The sequence below is a fragment of the Balearica regulorum genome, chromosome 2, assembly GCF_011004875.1.
Source record: "Balearica regulorum gibbericeps isolate bBalReg1 chromosome 2, bBalReg1.pri, whole genome shotgun sequence".
NCBI classification, from domain to species: domain Eukaryota; kingdom Metazoa; phylum Chordata; class Aves; order Gruiformes; family Gruidae; genus Balearica; species Balearica regulorum.
Window position 1 is genome coordinate 140,076,604 of NC_046185.1, and position 11,154 is coordinate 140,087,757.

Below are 11,154 nucleotides of genomic sequence, written 5' to 3' on the forward strand. Positions count from 1 at the left end.
CACCTTCTTTGCTTAGCCTCCATCGTAGACTGCCCTTGATTTACCAAATTACAGGGGAGCATCTAGACCAAAATTATTTGCTACATTCTTTTTTTCAGGTAAGGTAATAGCTTGTGGTACAGGAAGTTGTTCACTGAATTGGCTGATCAGTGTTGTGATCTGGTGGTTACCAGATCAGTGTACAGAGGTGCTTTACAGAAGTAAGGCTTTGTAGTTATAGGACTGACACCATATTTACTGTGTTTTTGTAGCACTTTTTACTTGTGGTTAGAGTTCTGATATGCTGTTCATGCATGCATTGAACATCAGTAATTACACTCATTTATCATGAACCTTATTAAATGTGCATTTGAATGAGGGAGAACTGACTAGGAGATACCATTGGACCATTTCCTTACTGTGGCATCATAAAAAGTAGGAGGGAGGTAAATGAAACAGGGACATATACAGAGTTGGAAGATCCCAGTTCCAGTAACAAGCCTGTTCAAACCCCAGATTTCAGATATCAAATTAGAAGGCAGTCCGCAGCTCCTCAGATGCACAGGCAGAATGTATTAGTAGCAAAACTAAGTGCCTGTGCTGGTATAATACCAGAGGATCTCAGTGCTTCACAATTTTTCATATGCTTGGAACATTCTCCAACATGTTGGAGAAGTGCTTTTGTTTCCAATCACAGAGGGAGTTCTGCAGCTTCACAGTGGAAACTCAGGTTTTGATTTCCCAGATTTCTGCATCCCAAGCACTCAGTTTGATTTCTGTGCTCTCCTTTTTTCAGACTCTGCATGTGATTTCTACAGAAGGAGATTTTTTTTTTTTTTTTACGAGGTAGCATGCCCGCAAAGGGGATCAGGGTGGGAATGGGTGCTAATGCACTCAGCTAAAAAAACATATGCGGACTGTAAGAAACAGAGAAAGAGGATTTTGCCTCGTGCTTGTCAGAACGGCAGGTAGGTGTGGGAGAACAGGTCCTGTGTTTTGCTCAGTACTTCAAAAGGGAGCAGCAAGTAGAACTAGTCAAGGATCAGCAGAACTCGCTCACAAGAAGGTGGAGTCTTAGAGTACATCTGGGCACCTTGTGCATCTCTTGGGTTTATTTTTTGTTGATTTTCCACACTGTTCAAATCCTTCCTTCTGGCCTCCTCTGAGAAAGAAGAGGAGGAAGAAAACCCAATGTCAGTAGTAAACCTTTTCACTTTGAAGTGATGTTTAAAAGATTAATTCCACTCAAAATGTGTGAAACACACTTTGGAAAAATGATTGAGGAGGAGTGGAGTCCCTAACTAAGGGTTCCACTAAACAGAACTAAATGTTCTGTTCTTTTACTTAATTCTTTTTTATTCAAACAGCAAACTAAAAAAAAAATAAATTACATAGTTCTGTTAATAGAGTATCAGATGCATAGATAAGAAGAGGATAGAGAGCAGTTTTGAAATGGAGAATAAATACCATTTTAGCAGAGTTGAGAAGGGGCATGTTCCGTAGTGGTACAGTGTTTTCAGAATACTTTCTGTGTCTCTTAAAGAAGGATTTCCACTGATGCTTCTGACACCAAAAATACTAACAACTGTTACTGAAGATGTTCCACTAAAATTGCCTGATTCTCTTGTTAAGCAGGGGTAAATGTGCATTTGTACAGAAATACCCTGGATTCACACAGCTTAAAAATGAAGACCACTCATGAGATTCCACTGTCTAGATTCAGTGTCCTTAAGGGGAAACAAAAAAAACAGTCAAACACCTAACCAAATAATTTGCTTTGTTGGCAGGGGGCTTAGATTCCAGCTTGGTTGCAGCTGTTCTTCTGAAACTGATGAAAGAAATCAACATCAATTATCCATTACAAACCTTTGCAATCGGAATGGAAAACAGTCCTGACTTACTGGCTGCCAGAAAGGTATAGTAAGCATTGCTTTCAGTTTGTTCTGAGCTGCTGAATGCTAAACAATGTGTATTAATGATGCTAACTTCATGGTACAGTATTAATAGTAATAGTAAATATTCATGTATTGCTATGATGTAAATCAGTTTGCAGTAAATCATTTACTACAACATTTGCTGCTTAGTTAAATCTTAGGAAAGAGATAATTGAGCCTTACCTGTTTTCTCTTGCATTTGGAAGACTTTCATGACAGACTCCCATTGCATTTTTACCAAAAGGATGGTACTTCAGAGTTGTCTCAATTCTGCCTCTGAGTTTTAGGGTAAATCTACATGCTGTGGTTCCTGTGGTATGGCATTTGCATATATGTTAAATATTGTAAGATAATCTTCAGTTTACTGAATTAAGAGCCTTGTACAAACTGTTTGGCATCTGGGGTACCCTTTAGGTGTCCAGGCTGTTGTGGCTGTCGTGCTTTTTCTCTTCAGGGCAAATATCTGGAGTATTTAGAGGCTTTACAGATTCTATTATGCTTTGGGCAAGCAGCTGGATGATCTGTTGCAATCATGATTGGGCACTGTAATGAGGGACACTGTGTTCCCTCTGGCGAATATACCACTGCAAGTCAGAGCGGCTGCTATAGTATCGTCTTTTCTTGGCCTAATGTCATATAGTTCTCACTGTGGCAGAAGGGAGCTGGTGCTTCCACTCAGTGTCTATTTTAAACACCATGTATGTTTAAAAAATGTTTTAATTGAAAAATGACACATTATTGTGGCTTTTTACAAACAGGTGGCAGCACATATAGGCAGTGAACACCATGAAGTAATATTCAATTCTGAAGAAGGAATTCAGGCAATAGAGGAGGTTATTTTCTCCTTGGAAACCTATGATATAACAACAATAAGAGCTTCAATTGGTAAGATTTTTTTAATAGCAGTATTTTCTTTATCTTGCCAAATAAAATTCTATGCAAAATCATGTAGTCATCTACTAGATCCTTTACTTGTCACAGGACCTGGGAACTGGGACTCCCAAGTTCTGCTCCCTAGTCTTATCTGTGATACCACACTGAGGCAAAACCATTTATTCATTTTAAAGTTACTGACTGTACAAAATGATTGTCAAGACCTGTTCCTGAAGCTTTGGGATGAAAACCAAAAGTTACATGAAGAAGAAATGTTAGGTCTAGGTCTAGATTTTCTGCTCTAACAAGTATGAACCTTGGGGCAAGGGGGAAAATTTACAGGTTATCTGAGGTACTGAATGTTACGGTAGCAAAACAGTTATGATTACCCTATTCCTTGCATAATTTTAATACTAAAGTGAAGTATTTCTTGTCACCATCTAGTAACACATGTGCGTTCAAGCCAGGTAGACTTCTTATAACGTATGTTTGATTCTGAGAAATGAAGGAAGTCACCAGCAGCTTCTTACAAAGGGTTTCCAACCTGATAAGAATGAAAAACTGTTATCAAATGTGACCATCTGTGTAATGCCAGCTACAACGTTTTACCCAGTTAATCTTGTGTCAGCCTGAAACATTGTAAAAAAGTTAATAAGCCAAATAGACAACACAGTTTTGAACTTTCAGGTCCCTGAGTGGAATTTGGTACATGAAGATAGGACTTTGCAATGTGAAATACTGAAAGTGTTTCTTTAAAAAAATAAAGCCAACTTTTTATCTGTCATCTTTCTTTGTGATTGCTGATTAGTATGAGAAATAATAAGCTAGATTCTTTTCATTAGATCTCTTTTGTTATAAAAGCATATTGTTTGGAAAGATGTAATGAGGGGAGGGCATAATTCTGGGTTTTGTTAAATAATTATTTATTAAGCAGAATAAAGGGCTTCATGCAGTTCAGCCCACAGTGGCAGAGAGTTAAGCAGCAACTTTTGCTGGTAGTTTTGTTCTCCAAAGCTAGAAGGTTTGTTCAGGACAGTGCTGGAATTAATCATGTGCTTAATTTCAAACTTAGAGCAACTCCTGTATGTGTTCCCACGGGAATGCTCCAGCATTCCCAGGATCACACACACACACACACACACATCTTTCTGATATTTTGAGGGCTACATATGAGTACACAGTTTAGATGTATTTGCAGCACTTACTTTGTGTGGCTGTTGATGGCTTTGAATAACAATGAGATGTTATTTTAGTGTGTTGCAGTTGTTTGCTACAGAAGAAAACGGTGTAGGAGAGAACTTCTATAATGCTAAATTTAAAACTGTACTAGCTGTATATAGCACCATACTTGTAGCCATATTTTAATAACTATAATTTTTTTTAAGGTATGTATCTTGTCTCCAAATATATACGGAAGAAAACAGACAGCGTGGTCATTTTTTCAGGAGAAGGATCAGATGAGCTGACACAAGGATATATATATTTCCATAAGGTAAACATATTCACTGTATAGAAAACCCTTGAGCTGTTTGTTCTCTCTTTCAACAGCAAATCTCTACTGAGATTTCAAGGTGTGAAGTTGGAGAATTGCCACAGGTGTATATTTGCTGAGAATTTCTCCTAAGGTGCATAAAATCCAAGGGATTCAATTTAATCACTTGAAAAATAACTTTTTTTTAAACGTCAAAATTCCCGAGAATATTATTTCTTGTATGTGGTCTTTGCTAGTTCTGAGATCACTCAGCGGTCGTTACAACTCAAACACCAGACAGCAAGTAGTGGTTCCCTCAGTGCAGCTGTGTTATGTCTGTGTGCTACATGCATATGTCTGGTTACAGGCGCCATCTCCTGAAGAAGCTGCAGAAGAGAGCGAGAGGCTTCTGAAGGAGCTGTACCTGTTTGATGTACTTCGTGCGGACAGAACTACTGCAGCGCACGGGTAAACCATAGTCTCTTGGATGCTGAGGACTTGTGTGATTTAGCAGATGTTCAAGTGGTGCTTCCCAGGGCTCAGTATTGAGGCCAGTTCTGTTTAATATCTTTATCAATGATCTGGACGAGGGGATTGAGTGCACTCTCAATAAATTTGCAGATGACACCAAGCTGGGTGGGAGTGTTGATCTACTTGAGGGTAGGAAGGCTCTGCAGAGGGATCTGGACAGGCTGGATCGATGGGCTGGAGCCAACTGTATGAGGTTCAACAAGGCTCAGTGCCAGGTCCTGCACTTGGGTCACAACAACCTCATGCAACACCCCAGGCTTGGGGAAGGGTGGCTGGAAAGCTACCCAGCAGAAAAGGACCGGGGGGTGTTGATCAACAGCCGGCTGAATATGAGCCAGCAGTGTGCCCACATGGCCAAGAAGGCCAACAGCATCCTGGCTTGTATCAGAAATAGTGTGGCCAGCAGGAGTAGGGAAGTGATCGTCGCCCTGTACGCGGCACTGGTGAGGCCGCACCTGGAGTACTGTGTTCAGTTTTGGGCCCCTTGCTACAAGAAAGATATTGAGGTGCTGGAGCATGTCCAAAGAAGGGCAACAAAGCTGGTGAAGGGTCTAGAGCACAAGTCCTGTGAGGAGCGGCTGAGGGAACTGGGGTTGTTTAGCCTGGAGAAAAGGAGGCTGAGAGGAGACCTTATCGCTTTCTATAACTATTTGAAAGGAGGTTGTAGCCAGGTGTCTGTCAGTCTCTTCTACCTAGTAACAAGCGATAGGACAAGAGGAAATGGCCTCAAGTTGCGCCAGGGGAGGTTTAGATTGAATATTAGGAAAAAGTTTCTTCACCAAAAGGGCTGTCAACCATTGGAACAGGCTGCCCAGGGAAGTGGTTGAGTCAGCGTCCCTGGAGGTATTTAAAAGAGGCATAGATGTGGCACTCGGGGACATAGTTTAGTGGTGGACTTGGCAGTGTTGGGTTTATGGTTGGACTTGAAGATCTCAAAGGTCTTTTCCAACCTAAATGATTCTATGATTTTAAAATTGGAAGTTGTAGGCTGAAGGAATTTGAGCAACACTGCAAAATTTAATCTGGTTTTCTGTGATTGCAGAGCCCACTGTGTTGCCAACTAATGCAGGAAATATCTTTTGTCTGGGGTTGTACTGGTGTTTATAGAAGCAGTGGATTAGAAATACAAATATGCAGAGTTATGGAAGGCAGGCAAAGTTGTATTTGAGTGTGGGTTTTTTTGAGGTTTAGACAAAGAGGAATTTTGAATCTGATAATCATCATGCATATGAAGAATAAAAACATACTGAAAGAGAAAAGTATGTGCATTGACTCGGATAGCTGACTGTAATAAAGAGATGTTAGGATACAGTCTGTGACTGGTACCTTAAAGAACCACCAAATTGTACACTGCAGAAAATAGCATTGTTTTACTAAAGGAACACATGAATTAAAAGGAGAATATTGTTGGGAAGCTGGCTATAGATGAGAAAAAGATGATACCTTTGGCAAAGCAACTTACTGATCAGGAAACTTGCATTGTATATTGATCCTGCCACAGAATTACTTGCCCAGGTTTTTACAACCTTCTTATGTCTCTCTTTCCTGTATAAAAGATGAGCAGGGTGCAGGAGACCTGCCATTTGCCTCATAATTTGTTTTGTGTGGAAAGGTTTGGCCACATATTCAAGGCTGTTTAATGTCACACTGTCCGCACTTTGGAGACTTGCCATTTCTTGAAAAGAAGCTGGGGTCAGCTTCACAGCATTCATAGGAAGAAAGAACCATTGTATGGAGAGGAATTAAGAGTAGAGAGGAAATGATGGGAGAAAGGATGAAAGTACTTAGAAAAAAAATAACTGTAGGGAGAGACTTGCAATGCAAATCTTGTCAGTATATGTGGAAACTGAGCCTCAGTACTTGATTGCTGAATGGTGATGCTTTTTTTTTGGTAAGGTGGGTATTACCTGAAGTAATACTTTTTATCAGAGGAGAAGCTACAGAGACAATGAAATTACTAGAATGCAGTATAACATCCCCATTTGACTTTGAAGCTGGGCAGCATAATGTCTTTTGAGGAAACACAGTGAGAGGGGTTCTTCCTACTGAAGACACAGTTACTGTAGTTCTATTTGTTGCCTTCAGTGTCCTTAGAAGCCATGGTATACATAAGAGAATGTAAGCAGGAAGACTCTATACGTGTGTATCTGCCACTGGTATAGGAGAGAACTTGTGCAAATGCTGCAAGATCAGTAGTCAATAGCTTAATGGTGTCCATGCAGGTTCCTTTCTTTGTTTCTTGAAAACACAAACAAATGTGGATTTCAGAAATGACAGCAGAAATCCTTGCTTTGTTCTGTGACATCTTTATAAATGCTGATATAAACCCCAGTGAGCAACTTGGTTGTTCTCTGGGGGCAACAGGATTTTTTTTGCTTATGTGGAACAACAGTTGTTGCAAATCCTGCAGGACTGTAGTCTTTAAATTCACTGTACTAGAAACTATCCAGCAGATGGCATCATAAATCATCGAGATCTTTATTTAATCTGTGCAGACCATATTCTTAACTTTCCAAATTGGTGAATTAAATGCAGATAGTCATGAAATTTCTTCTGAGTAAAAGCAGAAAACCTTGTCTTTATGTGAAAGTCAGGGAAAGCTTAACTGTTATGGAATTTATAAGTAGATGACTTGTTGGATTAATTCGTTATCTTTTCTGTTTATTTCCCCTGTTTAGTCTTGAACTGAGAGTCCCATTTTTGGATCATCGATTTACTTCTTATTATTTATCTCTACCAGCAGAACTGCGTATCCCAAAGGTACGTAAAACTAGGGTTGGGCCCAAGTGTAAGCTTACAAATTCACTGATACGTGTTTTCAGCATGACCAAATTGCTGAATTCAGTGGTTAAGTCCTCTACCCAAAGTCAAGCATGCTCTTAAATGTTTTGGTGGATTGTTGGGCTACTGGGAACCCTTTTCTGAGCAGACCTTCTGAAAGGAAACCATTTCTTAAGTGTTTAAAGCCAGATCTTTGTACTGCAGTTCCTGAGACTCATGACATTTGTTTTTCTGCAAACAGAATGGAATTGAAAAATACCTTTTAAGACAGTCCTTTGAAGATTCCAACTTGCTTCCCAAAGAAATACTCTGGAGACCCAAAGAAGCTTTTAGTGATGGTATAGCATCAGTAAAGAAATCATGGTTTTCTATTCTTCAGGATTATATTGATCAACAGGTACAATACCACCTTTTTTTTTTCTTTTTTTCTTTTGTCTTTCACGTTTAGGTGTATTAGATATAGCTGCCAAGGGGAGGCAGCTTGCATGCTTACTTGAGAGAATAAATATGGGTAGGACAGTAACTTGAGCTTCATCATGGAGGAGCAAGATAAACTTTAATCACAGTCTTCTAGCCATCTGAGTTGGTTAAAGGCATTTGAAATCCTAGATATAAAGAAATGCTAGAGTCTGAAAGAAGTGACTGTGTAAGGAAGTGAGCTTCACTTAAGTATCTGGATTGCAAATTAGATTGTGTATCAGCAAACACAATTTCTGGGTTACACGCAAAGCAGCTGCTTCAGCTGAAGGCACTTGCATGAACTTACTCTGCAGCAGAGTAACAGCATAATGACTTTATAATGTCCTTTCTTGTTTATGTCATTTGTTTTTCCCAGTCATGCCTAGCTAAGGCCTTTTGCTTTTTAAAACGTCTGCTTGCATTACTAACCAATGAAGACTTACAGTATTTTGGCTTTAGACAAAGGATAATCATCTCTGGTGTACAGAGGTAGTTTAATCATCAAGAGGAAGGAATAACACCCATTTTACACCAGAGCTCTGTTCTACAGAAATGTGTGTAGCTGGGCCTGTGGACAGGTGCTTGTCTGTCCTACCACCAACTGCTTATTTCCCATTTTCTTTCTCTGTATCCACAGGCAAGAAAGCAGTTGGTTAAGGCAACAGCGTTGTGCTGCCTGGACTGAGCCTGCATTGGTGTAGTGGGGCCAAATTTATTTCATGGCCGTGAGGGGTTAGACAGTATGTTGGCAGTGGAAGCTATCTGCTTTAGAAATTGCCTCAACTGGTGCAACTGTTCATTCTCCCTTTCTTAGCCAACTTAGCAACTGCAGGTGTCTTTGCCTCTGCATCCCAGGTCTTTTGTTGCTAAGAGCTTGGTTATACAAGCAGAGTAAACAGCTCTCCAAGCTGAGGAAAAAAAAACCAGGAAGCCACATAGATGGCAAAAAAGACTGCTTTAAGTTGTTCTGGTGGATTTACAGCAAAGAGAAGGATAGCAAAGAAGTTTTTGTGACCTTACTAATAAAGGTGATCGTAACCCAAAGAGAAATGGGCAGAGAGAAATATTAATAGCACTGGAAATACAGTTATGTATTCATAAAGATCAAGGGAGCCTATGACAAAAATTCACCTGTCAGAAACCTCTGCCTCTAGAATAGACTTTTTTTTTTTTTAAACCTGTAGGCATTCAGTCATTGGTGAATCCTTGTATGTCTTTAACTTGCAGCAAATTGACTTGTGAAAGTTAAATGTATTTGCAACTGAAACTTGAGTTTTGCTTATGTCTATAGGTTGATGACCTTCTGCTGGAAAAGGCAGCAGAGAAATATCCTTTCAATCCTCCTAAAACAAAAGAAAGCTATTACTACCGCCAGATCTTTGAAAAGCACTACCCAGGGCGAAGCAACTGGCTGCCCCACTACTGGATGCCAAGATGGGTTAAAGCTACTGATCCTTCTGCTCGCACGTTGAAGCATTACAAGTCAGCTACCCAAGAATAGGCTGTTGAAACAATCCCCCAAATAGAAGTGCTGCAAGCAATTTGCATGCACTCTGCTTAAAAAAAAACAAAACAAAAAAAACCCAAAAAACCAAAACCAAACAAATTATGCAAACCTAAAGCTTAAATGGTCTTTAAGATGTATTTTGACAATACTATTGGAAATAAGAGCTTTCTGTGGTTAGTATACTGTTAAAAATTCACCCTGCTGTTCCAAAACTTTGTAATTCAAGGGAAAATACTTCCTGGATAAGGAACTACCCTATTTGGCAGCTCTGTTCTTTATGTGACCTTGATTGTATTCATTTGCTTTGCAGTCATTTAACATATTTTACTGTGAGCTCTGTTTTGAGGACTTGAATAAGGCTAAGTGATGCAAACTGCTGCAGGCCCCTTGAGCAAAGGGGAATTTGACTCTATTTAGTGATTTGTGTTCCTGGCTGTGGGATTTGGATAGTCTGTCTATACTGTTCTGTTCTGAATGTCTTCTTAAGCATTCCTGAGAACCTTGATCTGGTTTTCAAAAGTTATTTAGATATTCATAGCTATGCAGAGATGCTTACTAGAGATTATAATAGTGGTGGTGCTGGGTGTTACTTATTAAATGAATGGGAATCTTATTTGTTACTGTAAAGCCACCAGTTCGTTGTTTTGAATCTTGTAAATATACCAGCAGTCTAAAGATATCGTGACTCTCATCAAAGAGCAGAACAGACAAGAGAAGCCGAGTTATGTCTTTGTTTCTTACTCAGGGGCTTCGATTTTTAAATGTATGTATCATTCTTGAAAAGTAGAGTGTTTGCTGGGTGATTTGTATCAGTCTGATGGAAGTTGCATGGCAAAGTATTTCAAGACATTTTTCAGTTATGGTAAGAATTTTTTCCACCTGTATGATGAAAAGGTAGGCTGCGTTACTGCTCAACTGCATGTGGCCAACTGTGTGGTGAACCAGCCCTGTACCCCATAGATTTTAGTTGGACAAATCATCATTGAAGACAATGGGATCAAGCACCTTGCTTGGAAAAATGGAAGAAAAAGCTTCTCCAGAAACCACAAGAACTTCTACTACCCTACTGAAAAACAAATGACTTTTTACCCAGGACAACTTTCTATTAGCTACTTAGACATGAGGGCTGTTTTTTTAAAGGTTACTTAAAGATAAGGGTGGTCAAAAAATATCCATGTGTGCTGCAGCTTGACTTGATTAGCATCATGCCCTTTATGAAGACATAAGTCTAGTTTATTGTCCCTCTTGACTAGGGAACCAAAGCCAAATGTTATTTAAAAGATAAAATATAAGCAATTTTGGTTTAAAATCTTCATAAAATGACTGTCTATTTATTACTCTCTGCTAATCCTGTGCTTGAAGCTCTATTCCAGAAACCTTACTGAACCTCTCAGTGGTACCACAGAGCCCATGAACTGTCCAGCTATGGCCAGTAGCGGCCATATTTTGACATAAACTTGCACATATTAGTTATTTATGAATATACGATGAGTAAGGTAATATGTTCCTGCAGGCTTCTTTACTTAAGGGCCATGTGCTTGTCTTTTTGGATTTCTTTGAAGCAGTAAAGTATATTTTGACTTGGGAGAGGAGTATAGCGTATGTTGATTAAGTACTAA

General features: G+C 39.5%; 1 protein-coding gene across 1 annotated transcript in view; it reads left to right on the forward strand.

Moving 5' to 3' along the window:
* The window catches only part of ASNS (asparagine synthetase (glutamine-hydrolyzing)), a 28,827-nt gene extending 17,983 nt beyond the window's left edge, over nt 1-10,844 (forward strand). Inside the window, exons 8-14 of the mRNA XM_075746113.1 lie at nt 1,767-1,894; nt 2,672-2,798; nt 4,172-4,278; nt 4,625-4,725; nt 7,467-7,548; nt 7,811-7,966; nt 9,320-10,844. Of these exons, the coding sequence (XP_075602228.1) occupies nt 1,767-1,894; nt 2,672-2,798; nt 4,172-4,278; nt 4,625-4,725; nt 7,467-7,548; nt 7,811-7,966; nt 9,320-9,529 (911 nt within the window). The 3' untranslated portion in view covers nt 9,530-10,844. The remainder of the gene's footprint in view (nt 1-1,766; nt 1,895-2,671; nt 2,799-4,171; nt 4,279-4,624; nt 4,726-7,466; nt 7,549-7,810; nt 7,967-9,319) is intronic.
* The last annotated feature ends 310 nt before the right edge of the window (nt 10,845-11,154 follow it).